The sequence below is a fragment of the Nothobranchius furzeri genome, chromosome 19 (assembly GCF_043380555.1).
Source record: "Nothobranchius furzeri strain GRZ-AD chromosome 19, NfurGRZ-RIMD1, whole genome shotgun sequence".
Taxonomy (NCBI): Eukaryota; Metazoa; Chordata; class Actinopteri; order Cyprinodontiformes; family Nothobranchiidae; genus Nothobranchius; species Nothobranchius furzeri.
The window spans coordinates 721,095-741,594 of NC_091759.1; the positions used below are offsets into that span (position 1 = coordinate 721,095).

The following is a 20,500-nucleotide window of genomic DNA, read 5'->3' on the forward strand; positions in this document are numbered from 1 at the left end:
CTAGGAAATTTTCTAACCACGCAGACGGTCGGACACAGAAAAACATGGCGGACCAGCAAGAACTAGTATGGCAGAGGTTCGTAAATACAGACATTTGTGATGAGTGTGGGGCCACTTAATTAGGCGGTGCAGGTCTGCATCACCAGAAGCACTTTGTTCAAATCGGGAGGAGCCCAAAGAGCTGAAGTGGGCACCTGCCAGGACTGGGAGTGAACCGCAGGGCGCTGACTGAGCATTACCTTCACCAAAGCTAAAATAGACACAAAACTAACCAAGAGGTTCAAGTGATCTTGTTTTTAGATTGTTCTAGGGGGCAAATAAAATTGTGATTAAAAAGGCTTTACGGTGTTAATCCTCCAGTCTGTAGTTTCACTACCTCTACGGACATTTTAGTAAAGTAAGCTGACCGGTTTTATGTTCAGAGAGTTGGAGAAAAAAAAAGTCATTGATGAATGAAGTTAGGTTCATCTACGGAGCACGACGGTGGGAGCATGTTACTCCGCTGCTGGCTGCTCTGGACTGGCTACCAGTGAAAGGTCTCATTCTGCTTTCTGTGTGTTGGATAAAAACGTCTGCCAAATAAATAAACATAAACAAACATAAACATTAACTATTTTATATGTGGTGTCATTCTAACTCGTACCACTAGATGGCTGCAGTTTTACCGCCTTAAATCTGACGGAACAAGATCTCGGCCGCCATGAGTCATTTAATTAAATTCAGTCTCAAAATTGACAATTGCCTTTGACTTTTAGTGTCGTAGTGGGCTCCTCCCGATTTGAACAAAATGCTTCTGATGCAGACCTGCACCGCCTAATTAAGTGGCCACACATTCATCATAAAGCTGTTTCAAACGTATGTTTTAATTTTATGAAGTTGATGTTTTTAAAGCTTGTTTGCAGTCTGTTTGGGTGGGAAATGGTTGAAGAGAAGGACAGCTTTTACCAGATTGTGTCTTGTTGTACTCTGAGTCATTTAGATCAATTTAAATAGGCTGCAGACAGATGGGTCACATCGTCCTGATGAATGTGAGGAAGCAGCAAGGAAGTGAGTGTGATCATCACGCTGTTGGGAGGCACGCGGCGGCCTGGAATCACACGTGGTTCGATGACACTTGTCTGTTTGAATGTACTTGTTTGTTGTCCATATTTGACCCTGCAGACAAACTTTCCCATGAGGGTGTGGATTGTGCTCCGAGCAGAAAGGGAGGAGCGCAGAGCTGAGTGTAATGTGTTTGTTTTACTTAACAGTTAATAACATTCATGACTCTAGCCAGATGTGCAGTTTACCTTAAATTTCAAAGCAAATTGAACATCAAGAGTTTTGGCTCAATATGCAAAAGTAGCACAAAGCAGAATTTTCATATTTTAGTCCAATCACTATAAACGTTTCTGTACACAAGTTTCATCTCACGCAACATCTCCTGCAGGTCATCGACTCACTGGGCATCATGATCTACAAAGCTCTGGATTTTGGCCTCAAAGACAACGAAGAGCGGGAGCTAAGCCCCCCGCTGGAGCGTCTGATTGACATGATGACCAACATGGAGGAAACGAAGAGCGACCCTTGTCCTGATGAGGGCTACGAAGCCACAGAGGAAGAAGAGGAGGAGGAGGAAGAGGATCGCGAGGAAAACGGGGAGGAAGAAGAGCTAGCCTTCGTTATGTCTGCCAGCCCAATCAGCAGGATTCAGAGCTACAGAGACATCATTGCGGTAGGTCTTACTTTTGACAAATTGACTTTTTACAAGTTTAGTAGGAACGTAAGAAAAATGTTGATGCACTGAAATATCGCAATTTTTAATGTTATGATACTGAATTGATATTTAATGTTTGAATATAAAATCTCAACAAAAAAAAAGATACACTGCTTTTAAAGTGACAATGTGTTTTTCCTGGCTATAGGGGGCAGTACATACCTGAGTCATTCCAATCAATCAGTAGATTTGTGTTTGAGTACGACCTTACCAACGGATGGCCATTAGGGTCAAAAAACCCGGGAGCGCAACTTTCGAACGAGTACTTCGTCAGATCATCAACCTCCAGCAAAATGACAAACATCAGACTCCCTTTCATCACCGGCAACGAGCGAAGAGCTTCATGTATAAAACAACAACGTTCATGAATGGCGAACATCTTGTAACTGCTTGTTACAAATCTGTAAATGCATTTAGTCTTCACGGGATCCCGTCGAAGGAAGCGTGGCCTCTGATATGGCGTCGCTCAGACTCACACCCACTCCCATGTACTTGGACCCGATTTTCATGGTTAAATGTTACAAAGCCGCCAATATTTTCTAACACCTTAGATGGATATTTCCAGAGATTAATGATACAAACTACATTGTCTCATCAACCGGGCTGCATGGTGGCGCAGTGGTTAGCACTGTTGCCTCGCAGCACGAAGGTTTCAGGTTCGAAACTCTGCTGCAGCCTTTCTGCATGTTCTCCCCATGCATGCGTGAGTTTCCTCCGGGTACTCCGGTTTCCCCCACAGATCACAACATGCCCTATAGGTTATAAATTGTAAGTCGCTTTGGATAAAAGCGTCTGCCAAATAAATAAACATAAACATAAACATAAATCTTGGAGAGAAATAGATTGCTGGAATGCCATGTTGTAAACAACAGTAATTTTTACTTCTACTACGGTTTAGTGTTGGATGCATGCCATAGAGCTCCATGCTGCCCCCTACAGTTTGGGAGAATATTGGCTCACCGCAGAGACAAGCCACACGAACAATAAACGCTGCAAGTTGTGAAGCGCGTTCCATCCGCGAGCCGCATCACCAAGCGGAAAGTGAATGTGTCAAGCATAAACCAAGCTTTATGCGGCAATATTACTACAAGGCTAATCGCATCAGAATGGAGTTTCATCACCTTTCCTCTTTGCTCCTTGCCGCATTTACGAGACCCACAAATTCGGATTTATCACTCTGTAATGACGCAGTGGTCTATCTTATAAAAGGGGCTTTTGTTTGAGAAAGAGTTGATGCCGCAGAGAAAACCTTAACTTTCATCCTTTTATTCCAAACTCCTAAAAGTCTTTAGGCTAAGAATGCACTTTATGTGACCTGACTGCTAAATGAGTAATAGATTAAATAAGTTCTCAATAGAATTAATAACTCAAATCTTTTCCACGTGTTATTTTAGGATGTTTTTCCACCACAAGTTCCAGAATTATTCCCAAATAAACATTTTCCTTTGAGGTTTGAAGGAGGCACTCAGAAACCTGATGATTTAACAAACATTTTCAAACAGCTACCGGACCTTTTCAAATACATTTATGTTGAGATAAAAAAACAACGTTTGCTTCTAGTTGTTTAGGTGTTTTATGGTCAGTTGACGTGAAAACAAACTGAAGAGGAAGTTCATGGCTTTTTGTCACACCTGCCAAATGTTTCTTGCCCTGCTTTGAAATTTCTGCTTTTTAACAAGCTGAGGATGTAGGAATGTGTGAAAGACTACGAACATGTGATTCTGAATTGCACCAAAAAAAGCAAAAAAGTTTAATTTCTACCGCTTCCAGCAGCAGTTCTTACTGAATGAGCAGCAGTGCCTTTATTAACCAGGCAAACCTGACAAATCTTTTCAGTTTTTTATCGTATAATCTCAGAAAAACATCAGACTCAACTGTCCAGGAACTGAAAGTCCCTTTAGTTTGTTTGAACAAGCAGCTCTTTGTCCTTCCTCTTGGCTAAAACATCTTCTCTCCAGCTCTATTTACTCACACTTGCAGAACTAAATCTCCGACTGCTTCACATTCTGCCGCTGCATCTTTTCTTTGTTTTTCCCCCTCTCGTCTGTCCACGTTTTGCCATCGTGTTTTTCTGGGCAGACGTGAATATTCAGCAGCCAGCGAAAGCAAACAAGCAACCCATTCAAACAGCTCGCCACAGCAGAGACCGAGGAAGGAAGGAGGAGCGGCGACTGGAAAAACAAAGGAAGGCCTGGAGTAAATTCCCTGAATGACAAGCAAATATCAACTAATGGTTACTTCGGGAAATAAAAAACCATCATAAAAACATAGAATGACTTTAATTGCTATTTATTTGAGTTTTTACCATTTCTCATCTCATGTGATGATGGGTTAGGGTGTTGCTCGATGCCGTCCTCTCACAAATGCACGCTCTGGGGATATCATGCCCTGAAGTCCATTAACAAACACCATCCTTGCCATTTATAAACACTCATTTGCAATAAAGCTGCGGGCCATCCCCAGAAAAACACGCTGATAGAATTACCCAAAACAGCAGCGCCAGCCGGATAATAGCTTCTAACAATTAGAGCCGAGAACAATAAAAGAAAACTCAAAACCATCCAGTTCTTTAATTGATGCTGGTGGCTGCAATGGAAAACAAAGTCAATCCAAAACACAAAAGACTTTGACACAATGTGTAGTTTTTACCATTAATTTCTGGAAATATTCATCAAAATGTTGTTGAAAATGAATGAAATGATGCCCAGTTGTTGAAAAATATTGGCGGCTTCATAAAAATCAGGTCTAAAATACATGGGAGCAGGTAAGTTTCTGGGCGGCGCCATGTTAGATGCCATGTTTCTTTCTACAGGAGCCCATGAGGACAAAATGCATTTACTGATTTGTAACAAATGGTTACTAAACTTTCGTCATTCTTAAATGTTGCTTTACACATTTACATCTTTACTTGTTGCCAGTGATGAAAGGGGGTCTGATGTGTTTGTTATTTTGCTAAAGTTTGCTCTCCCCAGGGCTTTTTGAACCTAATGGGTATCCGTTGGTAAGGTCTTACTCCAATACAAAAATAATGCTTGCTTGCAACGATTTAGGTATATACTGCCCCCCATCGCCAGGAAAAATACACACTGTCACTTTAAGAACGACGTCACTGAGTCTACAGGACTTGGTTAGCATGTTGTACAAAAGGATCAAGCACAGCATATCACTGTCAAGCATGGTGGTGGAGGGCTGATGATATGGGCTGCAGCCACAGACTGTATAGAAAAGACAGAGGGAGCCTCTGTGATGTCACCTGTAGGTTTCTGAAGAGCCAAACTGAAGCCCAGTGGGTGGATCTTGGTTGTGTCACGTGTCTCGTCATTTCCGGAAAATACGAAAATGGGTAAAGAGGTAAAGCTGAGAGGGGATAGGGGGGTGGGGAATATGATTAACACCCATCAAACTCTGAGCCCATGTAGCTATGAGCTAACTGAGCTAACCTAAAGTTAATAGAGGTTGGCGGGCACTTTCAGCCGGAAACCGACAGTTAAGCGTCTCTGCTACCCTCTGCCATCTAGGCTGTAACTCTTTTAACGTGAGGCAGAGGCTGAGGCCTTCCCTGAAGCAAGCAGGAGGGCAAGACGCCCCCGCACAAAAAAGATCAAGATGTTTCACTGGCTCACGTCAAGTTCAGACCTCAAGTTGATAAAATGCTGATAAAATATTTCCTAAAAACCCTAAAGAAAAGGAAACAAACTGCACCTGTCATTCATGATTAATAAATAAAATAAGGAAATACACACATTCACAACAGTTTACCAATCAAACACTGTTAGTCAGTTAAAATAAGTAGATCAGTGCCCAAGCCTCCCATTACCTGAACACCTGATATTCACCTCACAATGCCTTCCTCTCACTCACCACATTTCCCACTTATCTGCTCGTTATGCCGCGCTACTCCAATAACACGCAGAAAATTGGGGTGTAAAAGTCATCCAAAGAGGTTGTCCTAGTGCAAAGTGAGTTTTATCAGACACAGCAGAGCGTGTTTGTCTGCGGCTTAAATTAATACGCTGGTAACAAACGAGATAACGAGGGCATTTCCTATAACGAGTGTGTTTGGGAAAAGGGAAGAGGGAGGTGCGCTTTAATTTGTAAACAGGACACGGTGTCTTTCTATATCTGCTTTTAAACAAAAAATTACCTAAAGGACTCCAGCAGGGGAAGGGTATACGACAGGAAGAGGAATAGGAAGCAAATTGGGGGAAATGGCAAAAGGAATTCAAAGGAGGAGAATTTGATTTCAAGATGAAAACTGAGAAAAGGGTCAAAGAGGAAAAGTAAGATTCGAAAAGAATGAAGGAGTGACAAATAGAGAGAGAAAATGTGGGAAATAGTGTCAAGACAGCCTGGGGTCTTCCATGATGGATGGCAGCTAATCATCGGTTCATCCCATCCATCACCTGATGGCACCTAAAGACAAGAACCAACCAGACTGAAGCTCACACGTCAACACAGACAAATATTACACATCTATATAGAAATGGCAAAGAACTAACCAACAGTCGACTCTTTGTGGTTTATTTTCCTTAATGGTTTTCCTCATTTAGCTCCAAATCGGCTGATGAAAAGATGCACTCTCTCTCCCTGAGCACATGATGTTCAACGCGTTACTGAACGGCAGCTTGAGGGGGTCAAGTCTCGTGGGCTGATGAAACGGTAGATTTCAAGATCTGAGGTGGTCGAGTTCAAGAGTCACACAAGCAAAACCATCACATGATTCTGTTGCACAAATCTTTGTTTATTCTTAATAAAGGGTCCAGCTGAGCTGATCCTGGGTGTTGACTATACCTAAACAAGTTTATGTGACAAGTTAACATATTGTGTATCACCATCCATCCACCCAATTTCCATTGCTTATTCAAGAAGAATGCCCACATATCCCTCTTACCAGCTACTCCTGAGTCATTCCCAAACCAGATAAGATCTATTTATCTCTCCAACAAGTCTTGAGTGTGGACCAGATCTCCTTCCAGTATCATAATCAGATGCCTTAACCACCATAGCTGCCTCCTTTTTAATGAGAAGTAGCAACACTAGAATTCCTCATCTTATTGCTACGGCACATCTGGTTCTTTTTGACACAATCCAAACCTCAAGACCACGGATGAGGACTGAAACACAGATGAACCAGTAAAGGAGAGTTTTCCCTTTAGGTTCAGATACTTTTTTAACAAGACAAACCAGACTTCATGGATGGCAACAGGATGCTACAACAGGATGGTAACAGGAATGTAGCAGGATTGTAACAGGATGGCAACAGGACGGTAATAGGATGGCAACAGGATGGCAACAGGACGGTAATAGGATGGCAACAGGATGGCAACAGGACGGTAACAGGATGGCAACAGGATGGTAATAGGATGGCAACAGGATGGCAACAAGATGGCAACAGGATGGTAACAGGATGGCAAGAGGATGGTAACTGGATGGCAACAGGACGGTAACAGGATGGCAAGAGGATGGTAACAAGATGGCAACAGGATGGTAACAAGATGGCAACAGGATGGTAACAGGATGGTAATAGGATGGCAACAGGATGGCAACAGGACGGTAACAGGATGGCAACAGGATGGTAATAGGATGGCAAGAGGATGGTAACAGCACGGCAACAGGATGGCAAGAGGATGGTAACAGGATGGCAAGAGGATGGTAACAGGACGGCAACAGGATGGCAACAGGATGGTAACAGGATGGCAACAGGATGGTAACAGGATGGTAACAGAATGGCAACAGGATTCTAACAGGATGGTAACAGGAATGTAGCAGGATTGTAACAGGAATGTAGCAGGATTGTAACAGGATGGCAACAGGATGGTAACAGGATGGCAACAGGATGGCAACAGGACGGTAACAGGAATGTAGCAGGATTGTAACAGGATGGCAACAGGATGGTAATAGGATGGCAAGCGGATGGCAACAGGATTGCAACAGGACTGTAACAGGAATGTAACAGGATGGTAACAGGATGGCAACAGGATGGTAATAGGATAGCAACAGGATGGTAACAGGAATTTAGCAGGATTGTAACAGGATTGTAACAGAAATGTAGCAGGATTGTAACAGGATTGTAACAGAAATGTAGCAGGATTGTAACAGGATTGTAACAGGATGGCAAAAGGATGGTAACAGGAATGTAGCAGGATTGTAACAGGATGGTAACAGGATGGCAACAGGATGGTAACAGGACGGCAACAGGAAGGTAATAGTATGGTAGTCCTCGAGGACAGGAGATGGTGACACTAAGAGCTCTAACCTCTGTTTTGCAAAGCGCAGTCTGTACTTCCTATTTCTACAATTCTCCAAAACGAAATGCCAACAGTGAACTTGGTTTCCAATAAGGGATGCATAACTAATTTTCAGAGAGAGGAAATACCCTGAACACTTGATTTACTTGTTCAAAGAGCAATTATAGAGGAATTAAAGTGGAATTGATCGTGAGTAAAGTGGCACAATATATCAAAAATACTTATTGTCATCAATAAATCATATTTGGTTTAAATGATTAGGATGCTAAACTAAGGCTGTACTTCATGGCAAATTTTTCATATCACGCTTTCTTTAGAAATCATTTACCCATACAACCCTCCAGGTGTTGCCATGGAAACACGTAAACAAGGCCAGAACTAAAAAGTGCCAGTTATGGAAGTGTTGTTTGCCTTACTTCTTCCTTATGCAGAAGGACACAAAGTTCAATCCAACATGGAGGCCAACACAAAGATGAGAATGACTCGACAAAAGAGTCCCAAATTGTTCTCATGGAGACAAAACTTGTGCGTGGAGCTGAATACAGATAAGGCTCATTATGAGGGAGAGAAGCGTGCATGCAGGCCTCTGGTTGTGTGAGATTTTGCTTTACGTGTGTGTGTGTGTGTGTGTGTGTGTGTGTGTGTGTGTGTGTGTGTGTGTGTGTGTGTGTGTGTGTGTGTGTGTGTGTGTGTGTGTGTGTGTGTGTGTGTGTGTGTGTGTGTGTGTGTGTGTGTGTAGAAGCGTGCATGCAGGCCTCTGGTTGTGTGAGATTTTGCTTTACGTGTGTGTGTGTGTGTGTGTGTGTGTGTGTGTGTGTGTGTGTGTGTGTGTGTGTGTGTGTGTGTGTGTGTGTGCGTGTAGCACATTACATCAAGGAGGGACGACAGCGTACACACACCACCAAGATGTTTCCATGACTGTCGTTCGTACATGACAAGCTTTCAGCTGATCTGAACCGTTTTAAAAGTGTTGATGTTGGGTTATAAAGCCCAGGAAACAAACACAACCTTCTCGCTTACAGAAAGGATGTTGATGTGTGTCCACACCCAGGTCTGCATGCGCTACACGAGGTCAAGAGCGACATCCTTTCAAGGTAGCAGATGTTAAAATTATGAATTAAGCTTCCAGCATGGGAAGGTACATGAGATCCTCATCAGGATGAGATGAAGTTGTGTGGATTTCTAGGTCGAACGTGAGGGTCAAGTGCTCCAAAATGCAAAAGCATAAAATCATAATGATCTCAAAACAGAAGTAGATTAACATCAGAAAAAATAAAGTCATAAAATTATAAAATTTCATAAACTGATGAAAGATTACAAATTTGAGTTAAAAATAAGAAAATTAAAGATTTAGGTAAAAACATCTTTAAATAAAAGTTTTTTTAAGTGTCCAGACTGTAGTCCGCCATTTATCATTGAAGAAGAACAAGGAGCAAATACAACTTGTGTCAAAACAAACAACTTAAGTCCCTCTTTCTGCTCATGTCTCAAAGAAAAGCCCAGCTCTAAATTGTCCAATGTTGATGCCAACGCCATTTCAAATAAGCGTCATTCCTGAGCTGACGCCATCTTTGTCGTTTTTACTCTCTCGCAGCTCCGGCGCTAAGCTCATCAAAAAAATGTAAAGTGCTGTGATTGGCTAAACACAAAACTGTTCAGGCCAATGGTAGACCTGCTGAGGCTACAATGGAGCATGGCTAGACCGACCACCAGAATAGAGGTAAACCGATATATCGGTTAGCCGATATATATTTTTGTATATCAGCATCGGCCGACATACCTCCTTAGTAAAGACGATTTTGTAGTCAGACAATCCCCGGGAAACCTGGTTCTGTTGCAGAATTGTACCAAAAAAAAACCATTTCCAAATAAAATTTCTTTTTATTTAGCAGTTTTTAATATTTAATCCTTGGTTGGTTAACTGATATTTTGATTAACTCTAGTTAGATGTCTGATTTTAACACAGCAGTGCACAAAATTAAGATTTAACAGCTGATTAGATTCAGTTTTCAAAAACGAACTCAGCTTCTGAAATTTTGTGCATCGACTGATGTTATTTGTGGCATTTTAGCATGAAAATAAGGTGGGAAACACCCAGATTGATTGATTGATTGACTGAGATATCGGCCATAAAAATCAGCCAAAATAATGGCAGCACAAATCGGCCATCAGCCGACCATGACCTTTACTTATCGGCAATAGAAAAACCAATATTGGTCGACCTCTACTTCAGTGCAGAATCTTTTGCTACCGTTGGTCTAGGTTACTAAGCTACTTTTTTGAAGCTTTTGAGGTCAGTCTGGCACGAATACTGACCTCACAGAGAAAAGTATTCCAAAATCTTCAGCTCTAGACCATCAAGATGTTTAATTTAGACTTTGTTTTCAGTCCGCTGAAGATTTACTAATACAATGCTATTTTATATTCAATTTCATTCAAGTTTAGTTACTTTTTAGGGGCATCTGGGGCAAAATGTAGATTATCTGATACCCAGAACAGAGTTTTCCATGCCTAAAAGCAGCAACCACAGGGTAATACACAGTTTTATCTAGAGTTTTTCGTTAAAGTGACTTCGATTTCCCTCGAGGCAATTCCATTTAACTGCACTGCAGCTATTTACCTGCTCTAAACACTTTTGCTGTCCTTCAGCACAGATCTAAGGCCAGTTTCTGGGCTGCTGAGGAGTCAAACACCGGCTGAAACACCCTGCTATCCAGGAGGAAATTGCTACGGTCCGCTGTGTGTGTGCTGCAAGTGTTTGAGCAGAACAGTGTGGGCACAAGGAAAACTGGATTTAGAGACTTCACACTCTTGCATTCAGATATTTGAGGTTTACATGCACTTGTAGCTGTATGTTTTCTGAGTGAGGACTAGTCAATAAGTGTCTACAGCAACCGTACATCAGGACAAAGTTCATCACCACGTAAAAAGCACACGTGTTTGATTTTCCGTCTAGACAAAATTACAACCGGAGATTGGTGGCGACTTCTCTACGCTGCCGCCTCGTGGCTTCGTGAATAAAATCATCAAACCCGTCTTCAAAGGTGTACTTCCCACTGTTGCCCCCGTGTTTGTGTTTTGAGAGGTTTGGTTCTAGTAAATAAAGGTCTGAGAGCGTTTCCTGGTGCAGTTGAGGAGCCAGAGGTAAGCAAACGCAATCAATTCTCCAGCTTTCGTTCTCTGATGTTCTCAACTCAAAGATCAGCAAACTGGCAGTCTGAGCAGCTCCAACAAAGGGTGTTTAATAAAAAGAGAGCGAGAGAGAAAAATGAGAGTCCTTTTTGAAGGAAGGAAACAGATTAAAAATCTATTTAGCAAAGATCAGAAGTGTTGAGGAGCAAAGAGGAGTCTCCGACTCGTAGATCAATATCAACTTTTTATTATAAGAATAGCTTTCTCATTTTTTATTCCCTTATCTGAGCGCTCTAATAGCATTTCACTTCCTCTCCATCCCCTCGCTGCTCTCTGATTCGCTCTGAACCATTTGATCTTTCAAAGCGGAGAAACAGAAGCAGGTTTTCAGCGGCCGCCTTTGATTTGATGGAGCGAACAAGAGCGACGCTGACGACGGTTTCTCCACCAACGACAGCCTGAAACAACGATCCCCATCTAGCAAAATTACAGGATTTAAATAAATAAGCATCACTGCATGGGAGGCTGGATCTAAGGGGTCATCGCAGGCTAACAAAGGTGGCCTGCAGTGAACGTTTAAATTAAAAGCATTTGTTGTTTTTGTGGCTCTGAAAACTCTAAATAAATCCGTGATGTGTTTGTTCCACACATTTCTGTGCCTGAAACATCTCTAAGTCTACATCAAGTTACCAACGTTCTTAGTTCAGATACTTGTTTACATCACCATAATTCAAATTTACGTCACCGTCTAGCATAAATGAGCAGACTGCAGTTTTTCAGGCCTTTTCTGAGTTTTGAAACATGAACGCCTTGTAAGTCGACCTCAGGGGAACAAAGCTCCAGTGCAACAGTTTCAGCATGGAGAATTCAGCCAGAGGGGAAAGTAGACAAGATCTGGATTATTATTTCCTGATATTTGGGCATCTCGCCTCTGACTGGCCAACAGAAACGCAACTCTACTAATGACTCATGCTAATGGTTAGCTTCTACTAGTCGGGACATTCTCTCCTGTTTCCCGGACGTTAAACCAACAACAGTCTTCCTCGTCACGTGTCAAGATGGGTGAGTCCACAAATGTTAAGTAACAATATGAAGTTGGTTTAAGTCAACCTAAAATCAGCAGGCATGTAAAATATCTGCCTTTATTCTGTTGTTGAAAAGTAAAGCTGTAATATCTCGTTAATGGGAGCCGCCATCTTGTATTTTTAGAACCAGAGGGTAAGTCACGGCAAAGCAACAAGGCTTTCCAAATTCAAAGGATAATCAAAGTGCGCCCGTCATTCCCCTAGCGTATCTTTACTAGCAAACGGCTATCCCAGGACTCACTGCAGGCCGAAGGTGAGATGTTTGTTCTTGCAAAAATGGTGGACAAAGCGGGAGATGATTACAGTAATGCAAGTATATCAATATTTGGCAGTAAAATAACTAAAAGCTTAATGCTGCTGCAGGGTTTGTCCCAGAAAGTGAGTTAAAGGTGCTGGAATGCTTTTTCCAAACAAACTAGGCCTGCTAGCTAGCTTACACCAAAACGGTCCCAGAACTCTCACCCCTCCCATCAGGTGTGATCATTAGTCCACGCCCCTCCGGATATGTGAACGTGCTCTGCCACGGCGAACAACACAAAGCAGTACACCGGTCGCTGTTCACGTTAATCAATACGGCGGAGGCACCGGTAGGTGAAAAATAAACAATATAAACATCTAACTTTAATCATTTGTTTTAACTTATTCATATGGTAACGAAGTATGTTTTAAAATGTTACTTTATTGATTATTTTCAGTACAAAGAGTAATAAAAAGCATGGTAGCCTGCTAGTAAGCTACTGCTTACTGCTTGTTTTGTCTGTCAAATATTGTTGTGGCCTCTTGTTCTTTACTGAAATGGGTTCTCTTTTTTATTCTTGTGTTTATTATTGTGTTTATTATTGTGTTTATTCACTTAGCAGACGCTTTTATCCAAAGCGACTTACAATTTATAACCTATAGGGCATGTTGTGATCTGTGGGGGAAACCGGAGTGCCCGGAGGAAACCCACGCATGCATGGGGAGAACACGCAACTCCACGCAGAAAGGCCGCAGCCGAGTTTCGAACCTGCGACCTTCGTGCTGCGAGGCAACAGTGCTAACCACTGCGCCACCGTCTTGTTTCAACATTAGAGTTTCCATGACGAGAGCCTCGCAGGGCCTGATATAGAATAATACCAGAGCCTAGAGCAGCTGTTCGAACTGGAAAAGCTCTTCAAAAATCGCAGCAACAGTCCAGAGGGAGGAGAACCATATCAGGTGTGAGAGGACTTCTAGGAGAAAGCACACACGTTCCGCTGCTGTCTCTCACCAGTGTCAGCTGATGAAGGGCTCTAGTTTCGTTGGGCCGTTCGTGTCAGCGGTCACGGTAGGGTCGGGGGGGGGCTGGGCGGGGCACGACGCTTAGCCTGGCAGGTGGCCAAGCAAAGCCTGGCGGGCCGCCAGGCTTATAAAGCGTGGGGGAAGTGCTGTACTGTGCTGTTAGGCTTTTTGTTGTATCCATAAGTTGTTTATAAGTAGATTTTTGGACCATAATTCTGATAAAAATCCCCGTAAACAATTTTGTTTGCATGGCAGGTTTTTCATCATGTACTGCCTCTAGATCTCTAGTTTGATCACAATACAATACTATATTGGTACAGTAGACTGTGATCCGAGGTATCAATATCATTTTGATTTCTGATGGGTAAAAATAATATCACAAGTGATTGAACACCTGTTTTCTCACTGCTCGCCACTAACTTCTTCATTTGACACGTTTAGGAATTTGCAGGAACAGCAGGTCAGTGAACCTCCAAAATAAAACAAATTTCAAAATAAAGGTGTGTTTGATAAATAGGTATTCTATTGTTGGGTTTCTCCCAGCGCTTTAAGGCTGGCGGGCGGCCAGGCCTTGCTTGGACCCCCGCCAGGCCAAGCGTCATGGACGACGCACAGTAAATGTAAGTTGTTAATATTATGTGTTATGTTGTTATTTTCTCTGTAGTAATAGTGTTTGGGATTCAGTTTCTGGACGGTGAAGGTTCAAGCCAACAGTTTGGTAATGCAACTTGAGTTTTACGTCATAATTTTTTATCAGTAACGGTAATACCGTTACTGATAAAAATGTAGAGGAAGTTTAATGGTATTAAATTTTAGATACAGGCCAAACCTAACGCCTACCTTTAAGTGTAGCTTTAACTTCTGTTTAGCGCCATCGTGGTTGCTAGGCGACATGTCGCACGCTGATGGCTAGACCGTCGAAATTCACACTTCCAGCCATAGCAGTCAAAGAAATTCACTGCCTATGTTGACCGGGTAGAACAGGCCTTACAAGGATGCTACCCCTGAATTTGGACACAGCAAGAGTCAACAATCGAGGTGTCACGCCTACTCACTTGCACCCAATCATGGTGTTCTTTAAATATTAAATAACTAACCACAGATTTCTTTAACTCATTCACTGCCATTGACAGCTAAAGTCGTCATTTGCATTTTTTTTTTTTTTTACTGTGTGGGCATCGGAACGAGCCCCCGCACCGTGAGAACAAACATCCCAGCTCTAAAGCCGATCTTCATCCGCGTACGTCACACGTAACATGATCAGGAAGCAGAAAATCCATGTGTTAGGAGATCGTTTTGGGACGCTGCCGTAAAAAAGGTGAGGCGCGAACCGGAAAAGCTTCTGCCGATCACAATTCAACAACGGATTATGAAAGAACGGATAACGCTGGAAACAGGTGGATTCTTCCTGATGTAAGAAGTGAGTCTACTCTTTGTTTTGGTTGTTTCGGCGGTGACATCATTAGAGAGCGTAATGTTCTGTGACTCTTAAAAAACAGTGAAAATGCTGAAAAATGCTGGCAGCGAAGGGCTTTTCTGATCAGGAAACGGCTGGCAGTGAATGAATTAATCAGGAAAGCACGCCAACCAGTCTATGAACCAATCAGAGCAGACTCAGCCTTTATCCAAGGGCCTTAAAGAGACAGAAACCAACATAAAGCATCACAGAGGAATACTTCCAAGGACCAACAAGTTAGGTTATCGTTTATGCATAAATTATGGATTTTAATAACGTTCTTTTCAAATGAAATCAACAGATGTGTTAACCTATGAATAAGCAGGAAATGGGTGCTCAATGATCACTTTAACACAAAGTTCGCTGAGGTTACAAAGCACTTCTGATGCCGTGATAATCTGCAGCTAGTTTCCTGTCAAATCACCACCGAATGCACAAGTGGTTCTCGCGTGTTACGCTCTTCTGATACTTCAGACGTTTTTTAAGCTGCAACAACTTTTAGATTGGCGTGATAAAACAGTAAACATGTGGTGGTATCTCTGTGCGGCTGCTTAAATATTAAACTCGGGGGAAGCAAACACTGAGCCGTTCCCTTTCTGGCTTCTAAGAACAGGTGAATAATTACATTTAGCTAATCTGCTTCACTTGTTTTTGTCACAGTAAGGATTCAAAAAAGCTACATGTGAAAGTGAACTTTATTCAGCTCAGAGCAGGTCGAGCACTCAAACATTCATTGCTAGTCACAGCAACAGCAATCTTCAGTTTAATTTCTTTCCGTGTTCGGGCCTGAGATGGACAGGAGTGTCAAACGGGGCAGGCGGCGTAATTGTAAAATCTTGGGAGCGCGACCACACACTCCACTGTTTGCCTTCGAACGATGGGCACGAAGCGCTCGCTTGTTAAAGCTTAAGTGACTGTGAAATGTGTTTGGTCTGCTAAACGACACCTTGGCAGGCGGTGATGAAGCTCGGCTCGCAGAGCAGTCAGACGAATTCATCCTTTCCGCAGGAGGACCTACAGGTCGTTGTGAGCAGATGAGTCGGTTTTGCTCGTGCAGATTTAAACACGGGAAGTTAGGATCAAGTGTTAGAAAAGATTAGTCTTGTTTCATGAAATTAGTCAACTTATCTTCTGTTTCCTTCATTTGACAGATCAGGTTAACGTAAATTAAAGATCTTATTCACTCATATAGTTTTTTTTTCAGGAGATTTGCTGTGATCTCTTAGCCTGGCAAGCCAGAATAAATAAATATATTATTTAGTCTGGCAACGCTCCATTGACGGCTCTCGGTTGTGGGGCGGGTTCTACCGTTGTCTTTCAAATGATCTCCGCATGCTACGGGACAATGAATGTGACATACTCACCGCAACAGCTATCGGTAAATGAGGCGGCCCGCAGTTGGAGAAGGAGAAAACACATCATTTTTTCTAAAAAAATGCACTTTAAATACATCTATCTGCTCCTGATTCTAATGAAGCCCAAGTTCTAATAGTCCAAAATGGATGTAAAAGCCATTTCAAACGAGCTGTCGCCATCTTGTTTCCCTCTGTTGCATCATCCCACCCACCAGGCATATAGAGTGCCCTGATTGGCCCACAAAGCGGATAAAGCTCTGTGATTTGTTCACTAAGCAGATAGAGCACTATGATTGGCCCACCATTACCGACCAATCACAGCTCTTTATGTGTTTGAAACCCCTCTAGAGAGCTGTGATTGGCCAGCCAGAATGCTGTTAGGGGCTGCGGAGGTTCCAGTGGAGCGTTCCTAGACCAAACTTTGCAAAGCAAGAATTTGGTCTAGTTCACTAGGCTAGTGACCGCTAGCCATGAATGAATGTCTTGTGAATCGTTTTCAGTGGAAAAAAAGCTCTGGCGCTCCTGTTTTCGGGAGTAGAAGTTCGTCAGAGGAGTGGGACTACGAGCCTTACTCACTAATATTCACCATATGCAAATGTGCCATCTCTGATTGGCTCACGCCTGATTTACACCGAGTAATTGTGTGTTCACTTTGTCCAACTTGAAAATCTTTTGCGTAGGAAAAATCCACTGAAACACCCCCCAAAGCTGGACCCCCAAGTCAGAAAGTCGGAGAAACTTCAAAACCCCGACCTCGACATCCAATATGGCAGCTCTCTGGATCAACCACAGTAAGTTTATTTTATAAGACACGCTTATAAGAGTGCGTTTAAAATCAATGAGCTGCATTTGTGTTTAGTATTCATCTGTTTACGTAGAATGCTGCCATGAATTGTGAGTAAGGTGCATCCAGTGCATTTCAAAATAAAACCTATGTTGCATAATTTTTTGGGGCTTGTCTTTAATTATTAATGACAGCGATATCAGTTTACAGTGCAGGATAGTTCACGTTATTGTTACAAGTATGTCTTTAAACTTGTAATGTCAAATTCCAGTGTCAAACAAAAGTAACATGACCGAGAAGACAAGTAGGTCTTTTGCTTACCAGAATTTCTCAAAATGCGTAGTTGTTATTGCACGAAGCTCTGAGATTTGGTGCTTTTTGAAGAAGCAAATTATCTGAATGTCTGTTCACAAGCCGCAGTCCGCCCGGAGGCCGTGCAGAAGCCATGCCGCATTTGTTCCACAGTCGGTGTGAATCAGGCGTAACAGAAACTTGAACAAAAAGTACAATCAACAAGTAAAGTGGTACATTAAAGAGGCAATGTGTACTTTTTACCATTAATCTCTGGAATAATCCGTCTAAATGTTGGTGAAAATGAACAAAACGATGCTCAGTTGTTGAAAAATATTGGTGGCTTCGTAACATATAACCACAAAAACCAGGTCTAAAATACACGGGAGCTGGTCTAAGTCTCTGGGCGACGCCATATTAGATGCCATGTGTCCTTCTACAGGAGCCTGTGAAGACAAAATGCATTTTCTCATTTGTAACAAGCAGTTACAAAACCTTCACCGTGCATAAACGTTGTTGTTTTACACATTTACCTCTTCGCTTGTTGCCAGTGATGAAAAGGAGTCTGACGTGCTTGTCATTTAGCTGGAGGTTGCACTCCCAGGGATTTTTGACCCTTAAGGGCACCCGTTGGTAGGATCTTATACTAACACAAAAACACTGCCTTCTTGCTATAATTTAGGTATGTACTGCCCCGTCACCAGGGAAAATACAGGTCGTCACTTTAAGTTACCATAAAATGACACTGTCCCTCTTTTTTAGTGATTTCCCTTCTCTAACGTGACACTCCTCCTCCAGTCTCCTGTTGGTGCAACAGCTGCATGTGCCCATCCCGGTCACCTTCCCAATTCCAGCATTAGCAGCGCGACTTCAACATTAAAACTGTCCCAAAGCATTTGCCGTTCGCTGCCTCGCAGCAGCTCGCTTACGGGGTGACAGGGACTTAGTGATGCGCGGACATCCCACTCTGACCCTCCTGACATGTGTCTAATTGAAGCTGCAAAAAGCCTCCCTGATAGTTTCCGAAACAATACGAACATAATAGCACAAAGGCTGAGCTGCTTACGCGCTTTAAATCCCTCAGAGTCCACGCTGGATTAAAAGCTGAATTGCTTTCGCCGCTGCTGTTAATAAAAGAACACATCTTACATAAACGGTAACCAGTTTCATGACAGTTCTGGGAAAAAATATTTACCACGCCTGTATGAAAACATACTGTGAAAACAGAGAACCTCTCATCAAAGTTTAGCGTGTGGCGCGAGGAAATGCAGCGAATGCTAGGGGAAGCTCAGACAATGTGCAAATTGTGTTTGCTGAAGTGAATGTCAACTTGTGTGACAGCCAGACTGCTGCAGGGAATCTGCCAGCATATTCAACAACCGAGCACATCAACACTAGCTGAAGGAGAGGGAGAGAGAGAAGTGTGTGTGTGTGTGTGTGTGTGTGTGTGTGTGTGTGTGTGTGTGTGTGTGTGTGTGTGTGTGTGTGTGTGTGTGTGTGTGTGTGTGTGATGAATGAGACCCATCACAGTGTGAACGGGGGGTGGGGGGTGGGGGGGGGGGGGGTGGCAGGTGAGCAGGAGGAGAAATTGTATTCATAGTTACAGAGGAGTGTGTGTGTGTGTGTGTGTGTGTGTGTGTGTGTGTGTGTGTGTGTGTGTGTGTGTGTGTGTGTGTGTGTGTGTGTGTGTTTAAACACATACATGACTACTTTAAATTCATACTGAAGATGAGGTAGTGTTTACATAGAAGAAGAAGAAGAAGAAAATATCATTTCTATAGCGCCTCTCAAGAAAAAAATCACGAGGCGCTTCACAAAAAAAATGCAAAAATATAAAAAAACATTTAGAAAATGTTTAAAAACTATATTTCAAATGAGCAAAAATAGGCAATTGCGATTTAAAAGAAAAAATGTTAAGAAAGAGAGGGAGTGAATAGGAAAGAGGGAAATCAGTGGATCCTGAGGAAGGTGGAATAGGTGGGGAGAGCAGAATAAATAGAGAGTGGTGAAGAAGGTCATACAAAAACCAGCTTGAACAAGTGAGTCTTCAGCTGCTTTTTAAAGGAGACCACTGAGTCCACTGATCTCAGGCTCAGGGGGAGAGAGTTCCAGAGTCTGGGGGCCACAGCAGCAAATGATCTGTCACCTTTGGTCTTTAGCCTGGTGCTGCACAACCAGTAGGCTTTGATCACTGGACCTCAGGGACCTGCTGGAGGTGTAGGGACTAAGAAGATCACCAATGTAAGATGGTGCTTGTCCATGTAAGGCCCTATAGACCAGAATCAGGATCTTGAAATGAATCCTGAAGTTGACTGGCAGCCAGTGAAGCTGGAGGAGAAGCGGGGTGATGTGGGTGTGTTTGGAGGACTTGGTCAGAGGCCGAGCACAGGCGTTCTGAACCACCTGTAGACGGTTCAGGGAGGTTCTGCTCACACGTGAAAAGAGAGTTACAGTAGGCCAAGCGTGAGGAGATGAAGGTGTGGAGAACTGTCTCAAGTTCAGAGCGGGACAGCTTAGCAATGTTCCTGAGATGGAAGAAGGAAGAGCGAACAAGAGAACTGACATGAGAATCCAGGGTGAGAGCTGGGTCAAAGGTCACGCCAAGATTCCTGACAGAAGGTTTGGTGTGGGAAGCAAGCTGACCAAGAGAGTCTCTGACTTTGTGAACCAGCTTGTCTGGGGCACAGATGAGGATCTCAGTCTTATCTTCATTCAGATGAAGAAAGCTCCCAGCCATCCAGGTTTTGATAGAGTCTAAGCAGGTGTGTAACAGCTGCAGCTTAGACATCTCATGGGGCTTAAAGGAGATGTACAGTTGGATGTCATCTGCATAAAGATGGTAGGAGATTCCTTTGAAGGAGCTCAGGATGTGCTGAAGAGGAAGCAGATAGAGGAGGAAGAGCAGAGGCCCCAGCACAGAACCATGTGGGACACCATGGGTAAGAGAGGTGGTGGAGGACCTAAACTTGGAGACGGCCACAGAAAAGGAGCGCTCAGAGAGATAAGAGGAGAACCACTCCAGAGCAGATCCTGATAGGCCTACCCAGTCTCTCAGCCTCTCCAGTAGCAGGTGATGGTCAACAATGTCAAAGGCTGCAGTCAGGTCCAGCAGGACCAGAACAGAACAGTCCCC

General features: G+C 43.0%; 2 protein-coding genes across 4 annotated transcripts in view; one reads left to right on the forward strand and one right to left on the reverse strand.

The window, feature by feature from the left end:
- The window catches only part of pag1 (phosphoprotein membrane anchor with glycosphingolipid microdomains 1), a 70,955-nt gene that overhangs the window by 49,263 nt on the left and 1,192 nt on the right, over positions 1-20,500 (reverse strand). The window lies entirely within an intron of this gene.
- Positions 1,309-17,259, forward strand: LOC129164593 (protein spire homolog 1-like). 2 transcript variants are annotated; one of them, XM_054745179.2, is made up of 2 exons: positions 1,309-1,714; positions 16,973-17,259. In XM_054745179.2, exons 1-2 carry the CDS (start codon positions 1,451-1,453, stop codon positions 17,111-17,113), a joined length of 405 nt encoding a protein of 134 aa, XP_054601154.2. In that variant the 5' UTR covers positions 1,309-1,450; the 3' UTR covers positions 17,114-17,259. The 2 variants fall into 2 exon arrangements, 1 of the variants encoding a protein (XP_054601154.2); XR_008564135.2 differs by lacking the exon at positions 1,309-1,714 and adding an exon at positions 15,873-15,957 and having other exon boundaries at positions 16,973-17,042.

Coding starts and splice junctions, on each gene's coding strand:
- LOC129164593 (XM_054745179.2), top strand. CDS start 1,451: ATGATCTACAAAGCTCTGGATTTTGGCCTCAAAGACAACGAAGAGCGG. Junction 1,715..16,972: donor GCTACAGAGACATCATTGCG/GTAGGTCTTACT, acceptor TCTTTTGCGTAG/GAAAAATCCACTGAAACACC.